This window comes from Bacillus rossius, chromosome 1 (genome assembly GCF_032445375.1).
Source record: "Bacillus rossius redtenbacheri isolate Brsri chromosome 1, Brsri_v3, whole genome shotgun sequence".
NCBI lineage: Eukaryota > Metazoa > Arthropoda > Insecta > Phasmatodea > Bacillidae > Bacillus > Bacillus rossius.
In genome coordinates, this window is record NC_086330.1 from 91,953,400 (window position 1) to 91,972,367 (window position 18,968).

The 18,968-nt window shown below is 33.6% G+C and overlaps 1 protein-coding gene across 9 annotated transcripts in view; it reads right to left on the reverse strand.

The window, feature by feature from the left end:
• Positions 1–18,968, reverse strand: part of LOC134539911 (GDNF-inducible zinc finger protein 1-like) — a 130,719-nt gene that overhangs the window by 89,044 nt on the left and 22,707 nt on the right. For all 9 annotated transcript variants that reach the window (XM_063382287.1, XM_063382272.1, XM_063382296.1 and 6 more), the window contains exon 5: positions 17,815–17,883. In XM_063382287.1, coding sequence (XP_063238357.1) covers positions 17,815–17,883 — 69 coding nt within the window. The remainder of the gene's footprint in view (positions 1–17,814; positions 17,884–18,968) is intronic.

Below are 18,968 nucleotides of genomic sequence, written 5' to 3' on the forward strand. Positions count from 1 at the left end.
GCTGCGATGTTACATCTGTCAGGAAGTGGGCCATATTCAGTACACCTGCCCGCTGCCTAGAATGGCTTCGCCGCATGGCTCACAACAGCGCAGTGTTACCTGTTCGGGACTAACAGGTTTAAGGAGGGGGCAATGTTATGAACGTGACATTGGCCGGGACATGTGCAGGTGCAGAGCTGGCTGGCGACTGCCGCAATATGATATGTGCAGCGCGCACCTGGAAGATAATAAGGAATGTCTCTTTCCCCCCTCCTTCCCACCAATCCCCGCGCGGCGCCCTGCCTTTGACACGTAACTGACACCGGACAGCTGGGAGTTGCGCGAGCCGCCGACATGTGTTTTCAAGAGATTTCTGCCGTCGGGACCGCTCGCGATGACGCGACTGGCCCCGGCCGCTCTCGTGAGTTCTGGAATTGCTGGGGCCTATATATATGCCCGAGGACGCCAGTCGGGGAGCCAGTGAGTTCGGAGTGTTCAGTCAGGAGTTCTCCCGCGGAGGAGTTTCCGGGCGATAGAGTCATGGGCGCGGCGGAGAGTGGCGACGAAGTCCCGCGGCGGAAACCCACGAGGGGTGCTGCGGCAAGAGTTGCGCCAGAGGTGCGGCCCAGCGAGGTGTGTGGAACGAGTGACTGGGGAATAGACTTTTCTTTAAGTGTAATTAATTATTTGCCATTTTAGAAGAATTTTGTAAGTGATATAAGTAGTGGCAATAAATAAAACTGTGTGTGATAAAAATCTTTATTTGGGCTATCCTTTACGAACCCACGGTAAATCATAACATTATACTTTGTGATTTGCATGCTAAAAACATCCAAATTAATTGCTTAGTTCACTGCTTGTTTGCATCTTGCACTGGTGGTCAGACAGTACAGCTGGAGTTCAATATAAATGTGAAATAATAACTATAAAATAAGAAAAACCTAAACTCTTAACTATTCCATATTTTTATTCAGTTTCATACTGAAGAAAATATTAAAAAACATTTAAGTATATTTTAAAAATCCCACTAATATTATAAATGTGAATTTTTGGATGGATGTTTATACTCAATCACGCCAGAACGGCTGAACGGATCTGGATGTTTTGGCCTACAGCGAGCTCGTAACCTGGATTAGCACATAGACCACATATTAATATGAAATTACATCACTAAGTGAGTGAAAAAGAGATAAATTCATTTTATAACAAAAAATCATAGGTCATAGACATATAAATAGTGAGTGAGTATCATTTCTCTATGTCTGCCACCAGATCATACACATAGTAAGGTCTGGCAAATTAATATTTTTCTCCTTGGTGATACCAGACTGCTTAGTGGAGCTCGCGGCGGCTAGCAAAATAAAGGCGCTAATAACAGTTTTAATCTTAACTTTGTCAATAGATAGAGTTACCTTTAATTTTAAATGCACCATCGTTTGATGCGTTTGTCATGTCTTTAATTTTCATTTATTTGTGCCGTATATGTTCCTATACCATTCATCCGATTGCGATGAAATTTTTGTGAGTTGTTATTCGCATGCCCGTGAAGGTTTCTGAGACCGTATAACTATTTTGCAATAGTTGGAGCACGAATTGTTTCAAAAAATGTTTATTTCATACTATATAGCGGTACTTCGTCTGTTTTTGTTGTATAAGTGCTCACGCATGACACAATATATTTAAATATAAAAGAGAGACAGAGTGATTATATATATATATATATATATATAGAGAGAGAGAGAGAGAGAGAGAGAGATAGAGAGACAGAGAGATAAATTGAGATAGAGCGAGGTATAGAGAATGAAATGGGTTAGATAAAGAGATATATAGATGTATAGATTATATATAGAAGAGATAGAGATAGTGGCAGGTATATATGTATATTTGTAGATATAAAGAGATAAATAGAGATAGAGAGATACATAGATATATATAGATGTAGATAGAGATAAATATATATTTGGAAAGATGGATAGATGATTTGTATATGTGTAACTACTTCAAACATATAACAAAACAAAATTGAATGAGGCATTGCAATGCATGCAGAGCATTAGCTAGATAATGGAATCTTTTCAATATTAATAATCTCTTATTATTCAGCTTTTTTCTATAGTGCTTTATAGAGTCTAGATTACATACAGACCACCAATTTTTTAGATATATATACAGGTATATAACTATACACTGGCAGAACAACGTCTGTCGGTATCTGAAAGTGATTTAAATTATTTTGCACACTTGACATTCAAATTAAGAAGACCATTACAAACTACATCTGATTTCGGAAAAGGTCCCCTTCACCCTGTGTTCAGCCCGGGCAACGCCGAGTACAGCAGCTAGTATACATACCCATATAAAACACATTAGGCAATTAAGAGTTTAAATTTTGTTTATGAAAAATCATTTATGCAACTTCATTTATAAATATATTTAGCACTTGTACAAGGTAAAACTAACATGGTTGTTATTTGGTTATTCTTTATTGATAATTTGTAGTCTTCTAAGTTGACAAAATGAAGAAAAAAAATAATTCACTGTCTTTGAAAAGTATAAATATAATCATGTGATTAGTTTGTATACAAATATTGCCAATTGGAGCACTGCCTCTGAGGACCAGAGTGTGCAACAAAAACAACATATTTAACATCCAGCCCATGGCAGTAAGTTTACAGAAAAATGTAATTCACTTTTTAAACACTACCATTTCCAAATAAATGTGTAATTGATATATATCTGTGTGTGTGTGTGTGCGTGTGTGTGTGTGAAAAAATATATTTTTAATACTTTACATTTGGGTTGGATGAAACTGCATGTTTTCATAGCCATTATATTGTAGGATATCTTGGCTTTAGATGTGTAGTCATGTCAAAATAGCAGAGCACAGGTCAAGGTTTCACTCTGCGCCCCAGCAGGAATAATATAAACCGAGAAGCAACTATCAGGCTATCACCCTTCTAGATGCCTGCTGGAATGCAAAGTTAAGTGTGTATAGATTCCACTACTTTGTAATGGGGCTGAACCTCGAAGGCCAAGACAGCCAAAGCAGTATACCATGGTTGCTTCGTTATTATTAAATCAATTACATAAAACGAAAATGCACCCAATCTGAAATACTGCATGTATAGGTCAAAACAAGAACAATTTAACCTGTTTTCAATAGTTTATTATAACTGTATCATTTATAAGAACTGTGTTAGTTACACTAGAAGCAAAACAATTAATCGCACTATCTTTCATATTAAATTAAATTGATAACCCCTTGTAACAGGTATAGAATTAAGATCCAAATTGTATTGTAAGCAGCAGAAATTAATAAAATCTAATTTATATGAATTGTTAACACACTTATATAGTTGTTAAAATTTTAAACGTCTAGAGTACAACATTTTCAACACTGCAATAGTATTATTTACCACCTGAAGAGCGGCAGAGGACAGAGGCCTGCCTGTTCGCAGGTGAAAGCCGGCAGCCTCTTGGAGTCATGGTCATCCACTACTAGCGTAACCAAGGTCAAGCTCATAGGTTTAGAGTAGGTATTGCATGTATTTTTTATTTAGAAATATATTTTTTTTTACTTGAGAAAATATCAACGGAAAACAAAAATTGGTTCTTCAAGGAGATGTGATGATCGGGTAACTCGGTGTGTGTACTATATCATGAGCTGATTGACTATCAAAGAAAGCCATTGTCTGGGCATAAAGGCATCACAGTTTAGTGGGTTTTCTTACACTCTGTGTCCATAGGTCTTCTTCATCAGTGGTCATCAATGAAGGTGGATGCGAGCCTTTGCTTACAAGTCTTCAGACAATGGTTGAGTGTGTGCCACTCAGCAATTTAATTTGTTTCAATCAAAAAACAATGAGAAACAATACCCGCTCAATAAGACTTTACAGACGAGCAGCCGTTTAAAATTGATATTTTAATAACTGTGACACTGAGCACAGACTCCTTTGCACACATATTAAGGGAGTGCATTACTGACTTTTCCCATGGAAAAAATCACTGCAACTACAAAACTATTCGTTGTTTTATTTACTATCTCTCAAACTTAAATTTGTAATGAAATGAGGAGTGCCAACACCAAGCAATAATACAGCAATGAGTAAACAGGAGCAGCTTGAGATCAGTGCTCAGAGTGAGGGCTGTGAACACCAACACGTCACGCTTATGCGACTGCGGTCGTGGACTCCATTCCAACAACCCAGCATTACTGTCATGTATGAGCTCCTTGTCGGCACCCAGGTGGGACGGAGCCCATCATAATCTTGGGGTTCCTGTTGCTCAAGTCACTTCTCTGTTCATAACCATGATCCTAATATATCATATCAATTGCGGGGCCTCGGAGCAAGAAAGAGGCTTAACACATGAGCTCTCAAATTGCTCTAAATTGTATTTCCACATTTCAAGCTCTGCATATAGTACACTCCGCAAAATCTCGTGATGTGAGGGTGAAACATGGCAGCGTCACATGACGGCAGCTGCATGATGGCAGTGACGTTTTGACCAGCAGCTAGGGACAAGATTATATGGTGAACTGTGATAAAAACCAAAATCACAAAGTAAAGCATGTCAATAACCTGTATAGCACCGAAATGCAAATGAAATCACAAAATAATCTGTATTTTTAATCAGACATTCAACTCAAAATACAGAACTTATATACACACACACACACACACATATATTAAACTCGAGGAATGTAAAATATTTAGAATGAAGATTGTACCTAATTGATGTACTAAAGTGATTAAAAAATTAATTTTTTAAGTTTTTAAAATCTTTTAACTAATATTAATAACTCATTTTTACAGTACAGCATTGGTACAATTATCAAATAAACAATTACTTGCAGATTTATTTTTATTGTACTTAGTTATAAATGCTTAGTACAAATTATTATATAATAAAAGAGCAACACGTATCAGTCACAATAAACTGTTTTGGTGAATTAAGTATTATGAAACATTTTAAGAATATTTGTTTAATAATGTTATATTTATGACTAAACAGAGTTCATAAAAAAATTAAAACAATAACACTGAAATCTCCTGTTTTAAAACCATAAAATCTTGTCCCTACCAATAGGAGCTTGTATGGTAGGGCAGGAGTTATCACTAAGGGTACGTTTTAACTGTGGACCTATTTCACAAAACAAGTTTAACAACTTGAAAGTTTACTAAAAGGAACAGCAAAATTAAACTCGTGATACTGTCAAATTTAAGTTTCTCTAGTAGTTGTGACATTGTAACACATACATCAACCAAACAGCAAGAGTGGGCGTTGGCACATTGTGTAGTCCGGCACCGATCCATTGGTCAGATATTTTTGAGTGGATTCTGTTCTTTGATTGATGCATTGTGATATCAGAGACTTTTTTAAAAAACTACGCTCATGTGAATTATTTATTTTGAGAAAGCACTTTATTACTTGTTTTAAATAGCAATGTAGGGTACATAAATTTTTTCTTTGGTATTCCTGTTACAAACTATATTGACATTTCATAATCCAGCAAAATTGCTAATCAGCCACGGGACGTGGTCTCAAAAGTCTGAATTAAAGACCTTTTACTGTGATGGTATTATTTGAGGTCGGACATTAATAACTACATCAGTTTCTATTATAACATTTCTTAGAGGTCAGCACAGCACCCTCCACACACGTTAACACACACATTTTCCCACCATCATCAGAACAAAATACTCTTTAAAATTAATGCTGCACTAAACAGTGAAAGCAGACAGAGAAAAACAGATCAGTTTTCTATTACATTACAATCATGACTGCTGATAATTTACTGAAGAAATACTAAATGTTATTTACATTAGTAAATGACATATATATGATGACAAAATGAGCTAATGATAACAAAAAAAACTAACTATAAAACCAGAATATTTTTTCAAGGCTTGGTAATGTGGCTAAGCAAAATTTGTGATTCAATCATTCAATTTCAATTCTATTGCATTCCTTACTCTACAAGACAATGCATTATTCTGAATCATGTACTCAAGACACAAAAATAATGCTACGTTACAAATTCAAAGATATAGAAATACATTTTCAGGTACCTGAGAGCCCCAAAATAGATTAACTTGAATATGTCAGTGCTGTTTGTGATGAACAATAAAAATAAAATCATTGTTATTTTATTTTGAAATATTTTAACACAGTAAATTATACTGAATGCAATAAATCAAAGAAAAATATATCAAGTTAATTAAAATAAATTTTACTATGACCAAAATTTGTTTGTTTAAGGTTTCTGCCAATTCTGAATTATTTTATAAATTTTTTTTTTCAAATATCAAATTATTCATGAAAATTGAATATTTTTCAAAGCAAATTCAAACACACAGTGAAACTGTTTTTCACACCTTACAGGAGTCCAATGCAGTGAAATAAAATATTATATAGAATGGTGTGAAATGCAAGGAAATAAAAACTCTACAGTTAATTTCTTAAAGGAAAATTTTAGGTTTAAAAATAGTTTTACATGTTATTTGTTACATATAGTAAGCATGTATGTGAAAAAAAATTAAATTTTTTAATAAATCTTCATGGATTCATATATGTTACAATCTTTTCATTTAATTGCTTTATAAATAAACCCCATTAGCTGTATCTATTGTTAATGAATAATTTTTAAATCCTCTCAACCCCTAAACTTTATTAATACACTCCTAATAATGTAACTTTATTTTAATGACATCTGTAGTTACAAAGTTTGGCTGTAAAGTACAAAAAATTAGTTCTTATTATTTTTGGATTAAGAGCTTTCCCTCAAATTTATTTAAATGAAGCATTATAACTGTACTACTTTCAACTAATAAAATATACTCCAAATATAATCCCTTAAGATATCATGATGAACTGAGAAGATTACAAATTAATGGATCTGTAGTTAAAATACCTCTTTAACTAGACAAAATATGATTAATTTAACAAACCTCTTATTACAATCAACAATTTGTCCTATAATCTTAACTAATCAGCAAAAACCTTAATAAATCAAAAACATGGAAGATAATTTATTTTAACTGATTAATAAATCATTAACATTTAAAAAACAATGAACCAAAAGACCAAATTATAACTAAATGTTTTGTCTAATAAACTTTAACACTCTTCTCGAAATAATAAAATACTTGTACTTTCAAGATTCTGCTTAAGAGGCTCGTCTAGTCTGGGTGCATGTGTGTTAGTGAGGCAGGATGATAAGCAAAATGCTCCTTGGTGCTTCTACGCGGTGTCACCTCAAGTGCAAGGCTGTGAACTTGCACGCAGTCTTGTCGTCCATAGAATAACTAGAAATTTGAGTGGTGACCGTAACATTATACATATAGCATAGAAATAATGATAAAGGCCCTTTAGTGCTTTAAAAAATCTGTATGGTTGTTTTATGCCTAAAAATTACTCTGAAAACATGCCTTTTAGCCATTTTAACTCTTCTAAAAATACAGTTTAAAAACTTAAAATGCTTTCCGTAAATGGACCTCTCTTGTATATCTTGAGTAGTTTTGAAATTGCATTGTTTTTCCTGAAGCTCTGCGCACTGTGTGTGTGCCCAGGCTAAACTGCTGGATGGAACTGTTTGATACCAGAATTGGAATTGACTCAAAATTACTGAAACACATAATTCTGTCTGCTTTCACGTTTTAAATATCGAAACACAGAGACTTAGTGTAAGAAAAACATCCTCCCTTTTCCAAGAGACAATTTCTGCTAATTTTTATTGGCAAACACACACTATACAGCACAACGACAAAATACCAGTTACCATAAAAAAAATTAATAATTTTTATGTTAAAAAACAAGATGCACAAACTTACTGCAGGAAGAAAAAAAATGGATATACCTTCACTAACTTTTTTTCCATGAAATTCTTGGCATGTTAGTTGATCTCATTTTTGCTTACATGTTAAAATTTTAGTCATTTTGTTCCAACAAAATACATATTTACAAATCTCTTACATTAAAAATTATGACTATTAATGAGTAAAATAATTCCCAGCTAAGCACAAGGACATTGTGCAGGAGAGAACTGCATAACCAGAATATTTATCAACTGTTTTCAAAGAAATTATGAAAATATTTAGAAACTAAACTCTTAAAGTGTTAATGAAAAAATTATGAAAAGCAAAAACCTTAACTGTGAATTAGCATTAAATGCTATACGTGACAAGAAAGGAATTAAATGTTTTCATAAAATGTTACTACTAAAATTATAGATGAACAGAGACTCTACAGCTGAATTCTAAAAACTTTATATCTACCTGACATGTGCAACAAGCATAATACACATATCACTATTTTGCAAACATTTTCCAGCTAAACCTCATATTTACAAATTAACACACAGTTTTCTTAAAGTACAATTATTTTAGATAATAATGCTGCCAGGAAAATGTATAAAATGTGTATCATGCTATAATAATGTTATGAGACGATCAGAGCTGGCTGAAGCGGTATATTGGCTGCACTTATCTCTGGGGAAACTTTCCCGCTCCCAGCACTTTCCAAATAAACTGGTGCTTTACTGTTTTGCCTGGTACATTCTGCGCTCTCAAAATCATCAGCGTAACATGTGGCGTAACTAGAACGCTAGTGTTCTTGGAGCTTTGGTTGTTATGTTGACCCTGGTGACATGACACATTGAAGGGCTACGAGACCTTTTCAGAGTGGTACCAACAGAAAATGGTGGCAACACCAGTGAGCGAATAGGGCTTGAAGACTGTCCAGCGATGCGGGCGACAAGCGGGGACTGGAGCACCTGGCACGATGTTGTGTGTGCGGCGCATGAGCGAAGCAGTGTGCTGGGACCAAGGTTCGCGGTAAGAGACGGACAGGAGAGAGAGCCACTGTCGAGCAGAGCTCCAGTAGGGAGAGTGAATAGTATACATACATGCGAAAGTGCGATTACTGTATGGGCAGATAATGAACTTGTTATAACTTAATTAATACTGTGAATATTAGTTATTAAATAAAACAGTAGTAAATTAATTGAGCTATCCTTTTCGGACCTGTTTTTCCAAACATAACAATAATTTTTAAACACTAAAAACAACAAAATATTGAAATGAAAAGTTCGCAAATGTCTAGATTTTTTAAATAAAAAATAAACTTCTAAAGAACAATATTTTAATGCCTCAAATGTCTATTTGTTTCCAACACATCATCAATAGTATCTACGTTCAGCACAAATGTATCAACACAAAAGTCAAACATCTTGCACTTTCATATCTGTAACTATCTGAGGTTAGTTTCACAAAAATACAAATTTTGTTTCTAACAATTAAAAAAAAAACAGACCCTGTAATTACAAGTTGTTACAAACAACCATTCCACATAGATTTTCTAAAGTTGTCACTAGAAAGTAAAGTTTCAGCTGTGTGTGAAAAGTGCAGTTTGCACACTATAAAAAAAAAGTGAGTGAGCCTTTCAGTACTCGCCAGTGATGTGTAAACATCTAACTTCGGAATCGAGCAAATTCGCGTTGGTTATGTTGCAAATAAACTTATAATATTAAACACCGTACACAAAATTTAAAGTATAGGTAATTCCTTCAAATAATGTGAGCCTGATAAATAAACTGATAAATAAAAAAGTCAAATATCAAATACTAAAATTTCTGATTGAATCACGCATATACTTTCTGTGCCCGCTGCTAGAATTCACTGCCTGAATCGTAAATGTTTCTTGCCACCATCAAATGCAGATAGCAATTAGCAGCACAAAACAATCAGAAATTGTAAACTATTAGAAACGGCTCCGAAGAAACCCCAGCTGTGGACATGATTTTTAACAAGGATTTTTATTAAAATACTGCTCATTTTGTTTAATTCACTAAACAGTTAGTAATACTATTATGTTTCTAAAAACCTTAGAAGTTATACTTCTATTTTATATGGCATTACTAAAATATTAACATGAAAAATTTAAAAAAAAAAATATTATAACACTAAGTATATGCTTGAATATTCATTTTTGATTTAAAAACTTGAAATCAGCTGGTTAATACTTCCATCAAACAAACCTTAACCTAATATTATTAGAATTTTATAATATTATTAAAAAAGTAAAAAAAAAATCCCAGTTACGAGATTTGAACCATGCCCCTTGAGGTTACCAAGCACCATGCTCCTATATAAGGAATTGTATTATATTTGGATTTAGATTCACATAAATTGATTCTTGCCACAATCATATATTTTCCGGCCAATAAGCCGACAATGTTTACGTAACTCTCCACTCATTAAAATAATATCTTTCACTTTCAACTTCAATGAGCAATCATGATGCCATATTGAGCAAATAATTTAACGCAGACTGGCCAACCATGTCATTCAAAAACATTTTAGTTTTATTTTTTTTTTTTAGTCTTTCGTATACTAAAGCTTATTTCACATTATATTTTTGATACTTTAACGTAAATATTTTCACTTAAAAGCAGTTAGTTAAAATTGGATTTACATAAAGTTATAAAATTGTATTTTAAAGATTAATTTTTGTGCATAACGTGTTGCATCCCATATGTAAACAAATTTTTGTACAGAATGTATTGTCTGAACTAATTTTTTATGTTTCATTTGCTATCATCACGATAGCTTGGGTTATTATTAAATCCATTGTGAATTGGAATCACAATAAACAGAAAATATCTCATGACCAGTTAGTATTTTAATTTCAATATAAATTTTTATGGATATAAATCAATGGAAACACAACAATCAGGACTGTTAAGATCATGGCAGGGGAGAGGAATTTCACAAGAACACATAATCATGGATTATGATCAGTTTCAATTACGTATTTCGTAATACTTGCAAGCTTTCCAAATGTAAATTTCCAGAAAATGTACGTATATTTTCTTATTTTGACTTCTTGTGTTATACTTTAAGTTAAACTTCTGCTTGAATTTCCATAATTCATAATTTTATTCAGAAAGAAAGAAAGATTGATAATTAGAATCGGAATCGAACCTGGAATTGTAGGAAATTGTGGAATCAGAACCGGAATAAAAGAAATTTGGACTCAACCCATCCCTAATTTTTAACATTTCTAAAGGTAAAGGTAAAGGTAACCATATATTCATTTGAAGTGCAGTGAGTGAAAATACATTGAATATTGCAATGCTGCTACTATCCAAATTTTCACAGTAATTAAAGGAAATAAAAAACTTTTTTTTTTTTAATCTACACCTACTCAAGCTCAACTCAACCTTAAGGACTGGACTAAAAATTAACAAGTTTGAACATGACTCAAAGGTATTATTTCTAAACTTCACTCAACACAACAATTAGCACATTTGCTCTTCTCTATCTAAAATAAAGTTTATACTTCCCTGGTAAAAGTATTCTGATTAAATTGACAAAAAAAAAAGAGCAGAAATGGATTCCAATAAAGTTGTGTAAATAAAAATAATTAAAAATGGAACCATTAACCAATTTAACTAATAAACCTAAACCTAAAGTTATACAGAATTAGGAATATGGCATGTGATTTCTGATAATAACGAACATTTATTTTTTACATCACATAGTGAAATTGTATTTGTACCTTTCATATCAGATATTGATATGCTCATTGTGACAGATAAAACAGACCAACAATAATTTTGGTGCCGGTGTATTTGGAGCTGATTTCATATGAATTTGATACCCTGAATTCAAATATGGCATTAGTTTTTGCCTAGAAGGTCAAATTTCTACGATATAACATTTTAGTGAAATGTATGTTTTACTTTATTTTAGGTTAAATCCATGAATCAAATCTAAAAATTAAACATGGAATTCGTATTCTTAAATTACACAAATATTATTATATTATACAAACATGATTATATTATAACATATAATTATATTATACAAATATTATTAGTATATACTAATATATATATGTATATACTAATATATATTTATACACACATACACACACACACAAAGATAGTACCAAGTCATTGATGGAACCAACTAGTCACTCAACAATTCAGAAGATTCTTTTTCGTGAACTTGAATATATCTTAGAATAGCCTCTTTTTAAACTCCAGCAATAATCTGCCATCATGTGCGTATCCCATCTTCCTTGATAGCAGTCCTCGATAATATTAATATTTTGATTAAATTGCTACTTACTGCTGTCTTCTAAATTTTCAGGAAAACAGTTGAGGTGGCTGTGTAAATAGTGCACCTTAATACTCATGTTACACCTAAGGGATTTGAAATTTTTAAGCATATCTTTTACCAGTTCAACATGGTCTTCTGCTTTTTGTTGGTCCAGAAAATTTCTGATGACAACAAATGAATTCCGGGATTTTCGCTCAGCCTCAATCATGGAATTTACAATGGCTTAATACTTAATAAATTTTCTTATTTCTGGGCCGTTAAATTTTCCTGCTTTAATTTTTTCCTTACTGGATGGAGACATTTTTTCCCTTATAAATGCAAAGCATGTTCATTCCTTTGCAAGAGCCTTTACTAACTGCTTCACAATGCCCAGGTTGATATGCAGTGGAGAAAAGATGATTTTCTCTTGTTTAACTAAGGTTAGTTAATAACATTTTTTCTTCTCCAACAACCATGTAGCATTGCAGTATACATGCCTTTTCTACTAACAATATTGTTACTAAGAATGGGTTACGTTACCAATATATTTTATTCTGAATTTATAATTATTTAATAATCATGTTTCTTCTGTCATCCTTTCAACTTTGTTTTGCTACTTATATTTACCTAATATTATGTGTAATGAGTTTTTTCTATTATTTATTTAAATTAGAATATTGTATTATAATTATATATTACGTTTTTATTATAATGCAGAGGTTGCATAATGATTCTAGAACAAGGGACTGTGTCTGGGGTGATGTGTAAAACGAGAGAGAGGCATAAGAGGCCTGTAAGTGCAAGTGAGATAGAAACAGTGATTCCCCAGTAAGAGAGAGACTGTAACAATATCTCATCACTGAGTGGGAACTGAGTGATAACTGCTGTATCACGGTGTTGGAGAGAGAAGGAGAAAGTGAATCCCCAGTTTCTATGTATGAAAATGGTTTTCAGTGTATATGTTCTGTGTTCTGATTGGCTTGTAATTGTTAGTGTGAATAAAGCTACGTGTGATTGGTCGGTGAAGTCATGTTACTGCCCTCCCTGCGTGAAGGACACAGTGCCATGATCTCACCAGTCGTCTGTCGATCGCTGCACCAGGAGGGCGCGTTCGGTGGCTTCGCACAAAATATGTAGAAATGAAGGACTTAAACTACGGTATTTTTTGTTAATCCTCATCGCTCAAGTTGCGAGCAATTCTCGACAGGCGGATGTACGAATTGAATGAGTGAGAAAAACATTGAAAGTGAATGGATTCGGTTGTTTCGTCTTTCGGACAATAAAACTCAAATGAAAAAGAATATATTTTTATTTCATTAAAAGAACCGTAACAACCATGTCTTCTCTCTTAGGCCACTGTTGTCTAACCCAGTGATGTGTTTTGTCTCTGCTATTACAGAGGCACAAAAAACAAGGAATTTGGTGTGGCCACTTTGCTGTCCGAGGAGAAGATTTACAATTATTAAGTCCACACAAATCACCCATTGATGTTCACAATACCTTATCTTCTCCAAGACCAAACTACGGTGCTATATGTTTCTTTCATTGTCGTTCAGTGAGCAATTGGTACTGAACCATATTTTTTTCCCATTGTGTAGAAGAATTTCAAGCATTGCTTTGAGCTATCAATAAATAGGTGCCAATCATCTGGAAAACATTCAGGAAGACTAATTTTTTCCAGGAGTCCTCTAATATCATGACAAAATACAAGATTTTTTTCTTGAGAGAAGAATGGTAGCAGACCCTTTTCTCTTGTACAGTAAAAAGTAATTTTGGTTCCTTGTTCCAGTAAATTTTTTTCCTTCAACCTAGAAGCCAGTAATTCAAAAGCTTCTTTTGACAGGTTAAGAGGCCATTTAACTCATCCTGGTTGAAATGTTGAGGAATTTTTGACATCCCCTCATAATTACTGTCACCTTCATTAGTATCAGAAGTGTGGTTATCGGGACAACACTTGTCCTCAGAAAGCTCTGAGAGCTAGTAAAATGCTGGGATCGGTACTTCCTCTGAGTGAGGGACTGGGCGTCTTGCAGAGTCTAAATCAGGATAAGACCACTAGCTACGGTTGTTTCAATTGATTCCAGTAATATTTACTAGACAGAAATAACAGTCATTGATGTGGTTTTTGGGTGTTCTCCAAACCATCGGTACACAGAAATTAAAACTTTTTCTTTTCCTGCTAGTCCACTGGCGTAAATGTTCTGTACAAGTTTTACAAACCTGATGCGGTGCCCAGAATTTATCCTGATCACCGAGCTTAACACCATAGTATCCATGATAAGCTCTCTTACCAAGATCACTACCAGTTTTTCTGTTATCTTTTAATGTGTATTTTCCACAGATGTAGCAATTACATCAGGATTATTTACACAACTTCTTCTACTGACACTCATTTTTTATCAACTACAATCTATCCTGCAAGGCTAAAACTCACAAACTGACCTCAAATTTAGTTGAAGCATTGAAATGAAGGATGGGATTCCTATCCTGGTACATCCCAGTACAAAGTGGAGTATCCCAGCTTGGGGTATCCCTGTGCATGGTTGCTACAGAAATAGAATCTTAGAATTCCCTGACTTTTCCCTGTTTTCCAGAAATTTAAGAGAAAAATTCCCTGACTTTCTTATGAAGTACATACCATAAATATTAACGTGCATATGATTAAATGTAATATAAAAATTTCAACATGAGGTAAAATAAAGTTTTTTTTTCTTGTTATTTTGACGGCAGAATTGCAAATGTGTTTTTTTCCTTCGACATGGCTGGTGAGAGCTCTCCGGCCCATATTGCTGAGTTAAATACTTTTGTAGCACAATGTACAGTACGCAGAATTTATGTTTTTAGCAGAAGGTTTGATATGCTGAAACTGTGACTCCTTGAGCCAATTCTCCTTAAAAGTAGTTTTCTTCGACATCTCTAAGCTAAAAAAAAGTACATACCTATTAATATTATCAGGTTAGGTTAAAAAATTGTTTATGAATTCTTAAAAAAATATTACTACACAAATACAAAAACTATTACTAATTCACACCTAGCAATATAACGGGCCTACTTAGAGAATTACAATAGCAGCATTACAACATGCAATACTCTTACATTCTTACAATGTTAACTAACGATTCTGGGGAAAAACATGTTCAGTTATGCATATTTTTTTAGACACAATGTATGTGTCACGCAACAAAACTCACTCATTATAACGGTTGAAAAAAAAAGTAATTAAAAAAATAGTTAGAAAAAATGCAAAAACATAACCGCACACAAAAGCCACGTGTTTTCGTATCAGCTTTGTAGTTTTCAAAATGAGAATTGGTATTGCTTCTATATCAAAATGCACTTTATTTTCTTATGATCGCATCAAAAACTAACTTCACTTGAAACAACGCCTTTAAATTCACGTAATAAGCTTTGTACTCATCTTATTCCACGTGAAAATAGCCTTCAAAAGATAAACGACGCCATGCCCGTTCTGTAGTTCACTGCATGGAACGGAACAAAACACAAAGTCTCAAGGGCAAATTAAAAAAGATCAAAACACGAACAAATGAAAGCCGGGTTCGCTAGTGAACCAACGAGTGTCTGGATTGGCCAGAAGTTATGATGGGTGGTTGTAACAGCCTATTGCAACGGACAATCGTAGACCAAGTAAAAAAAAAGTTGCAGTTGCAGTGTGCCTTAAGCAGCAGGCTTTTAGCGGAGTCGTTCGGTAGCGGTACGAGCGCATCAAAACAAAGCTTTGTTTGAATTACAAGCAACTTTAAAATTTCCAGAATTCGTAGAATTTTTCTGACATTTCCCGGAATTCCCTGACCATTTTAATTTCCCTGACATTTCCCGGTTTTCCCGGTTTTCTAGTCCTGTAGCAACCATGCTGTGACGAAGTGGCTTGATGCAGGCAGTTTTAGTTCTTTTTTCACACTTATCTCAAAAAGTAGAGATGATAGAAAAAAAAACTAATTTTATATTTAGATTCAGAGCCCCAAATATACCTTAAATAAGTTCCAAAATCCTAGGCACCAAAAAAAAGTTTCTTGTTGGTCTGTGTAATATGATAGAATAAGCAACACCTGAGCACCATATCACTGCAAATAAGTATAACCTCACCAAAATGCCAACTATAAATCTAAAACTAAACTGTCCCTACAGCGAACTGTCATATACCCCAACTACCACAAATAATTTTATGATGTGCAATCATACATTCCCAACATAGACAATTCAGACAGGCAGTGCTGCAAAATATGTGGAATCAGCAAATTGCAAATCAACACAGATTGATCATTACAGGTAACCCCAACAAAATTACCACAAAATATAACATAGAAAAGTTTCACATCTGTACTATGAACATATGACATAATGCTGCTTAAAATTGGTACATTAAAATGATCATAGAAATGATCAAGATTAATTATTACTAATTTAAAAACTCAATTTTTTATATTCAAACATGAATAATTTGGAAAGTTGGTTGCAACACTACATGCCTTTTCACTAAGCTTCACTTTCTGTTTTTTTAATAACTGATGTAAATCCATGCTCGAAAGATCAAGGAAATTTTAAAAATAATAAAAAAAAGGAAAAAGAAGATTGGAAAATTTAAATGGTTGAACGGAAAAAAAAAATGAAGAGGCATGTTTGGAAGTAAACAGATGCGTAATTTCATTGTCAGATTTACAAATGAAAAGTTGGTGAGCAAGCAATGTGTGTTTTTGTCTCCAACTATCCTCTTTTATCACATAATCGTCGCACTCGCATAATCGTCATACCCATATTTTAGGGCGTCAAAATTTGAATAAAAAAACTTCTCGCGTAAACATCGCATGATGTTTTTGGTCCCGCTATTAGATTCTGAGTGCTTTGTGTAGGTATCTTTACCGTATAAAACGGTGTATTTTAAAGTATAAATCTAATATTTTTCAGAAATTAACTATTTTACTTATTTAATTAACGGAAATACGAAGCTGTCTGAAGTGTACATTTTCTTTTAAAGATGTTTTTAAACCTTATAACCTTTATCTGTTCGTCTATGTCGCCGCGGTGTACATCTTATAAAAATGTAGCCAGCACTAGTTGGCATCATTCATGTTTGGTTATGTTGCTTCCCGTATAGAGCGCGCACATGTAGTCGAATATTGATATCTCGCCGATTGGATGCAACGCGCACTCTCTGTTGAGTGCTGAGTTAACTACATTTGATGGCCTGCACTCTTTCGTGGTAAATGTGTACTACGACAATAGTTATGCGTTAGTTCACATCACATATTCAAGTGGCTTGCGTTCGGGTCACAGATTTGGTTTTTCTATTTAAAGTTGAATAAAGGTTTTTGTTTCATGAATTATTAATATAAATTGTTTGGCGTGCTCTTGTATACTCCACCTTTTTTTTAATAAACGTACTTTCCATGAACTGGTTTTGTTTTTATAAATAACTTTACCTAACAAAAAAAAAAATTTCTGCATAATCGTCGCACCCCTACTTTTCAAACTTGATTTTGGTATAAAATGTGCGACGATTACGCGAGAAAACACGGTATATTAAATGTGCAGTAATAAACAAAAAAGTTGTTTTGTACAAGCGCTAGCATGTTGTGCTTATCCCCATCATGGATCTGGTACGGATGCAGTCTAACAAGAAGCCACATGCTTTTCAAACTCGCAAATCTGATGTTATACCAAACACTAAGTCATGTGTGTCTCGACACAAATGTAACATGCAACTTCATCCTACCTTCATTAACACCATGGACACCTACGACAGTCTGTGAATTGCTCGGAAAGTCCAGTTCAAACTGAGAATCTAGAACAGAAAAAAAATTTGGTTAACCAGTGCCTATTGCCAATAGCCGCAAGTCTTGAACACTGATATGACAGCAATAAAAAAACTGAAAAGTAAGTCATAAAACACTTCATATTTACCCAGTTGGAAAAGTCTATAATAAACGAGTACATTTTTTTCACAGATTTATGTGATGGATGAAGTTGTCAATCCACACAAAAATTATTCCATTAAATACAATGAAGTAATTTTTTTTCTCAAAAGAACAAGGCTAACCAACAAGTACTAGAATTATCTTTGAAATGATACAAGTATATTTCCCTGGCAAACTAAAAATATAAGTTATCTATCAGAAAATTGAACTTGTTGAATGTATATACAAAATCAAAGTTTTTGAATAGTCTGGAATATCCAAGTTCTATTATTACCACTTTCTGAGCTATCCCAACTCTACCAGCCCCTTTTTCTATGATGATGGATGGGGGATGGGTCAAAACCCTAAAATAAATTGTGGGGAAAAAAAGTTTGGATGACGTCTTTCAAGGACAAGATTGAGTTTACAGAAAATTTCTACTAAAATCTGGCACTTGTATTTACGTTTATGTTTGTTTATTTTCATGGTTGCTACAGAAATAGAATCTTAGAATTCCCTGACTTTTCCCTGTTTTCCAGAAATTTAAAAGAAAAATTCCCTGACTTTCGTATGAAGTACATACCATAAATATTAACGTGCATATGATTAAATGTAATATAAAAATTTCAACATGAGGTAAAATAAATTTTTTTTATTGTGTTATTTTGACGGCAGAATTGCAAATGTGTTTTTTTCCTTCGACATGGCTGGTGAGAGCTCTTCGACCCATATTGCCGAGTTGAATAATTTTGTAGCACAAAGTGCAGTACGCAGAATTTATGTTTTTAGCAGAGGGTTTGATATGCTGAAACTGTGACTCCTTGAGCCAATTCTCCTTAAAAGTAGTTTTCTTCGACATCTCTAAGCTAAAAAAAAAGTACATACCTATTAATATTATCAGGTTAGGTTAAAAAATTGTTTATGAATTCTTAAAAAAATATTACTACACAAATACAAAAACTATTACTAATTC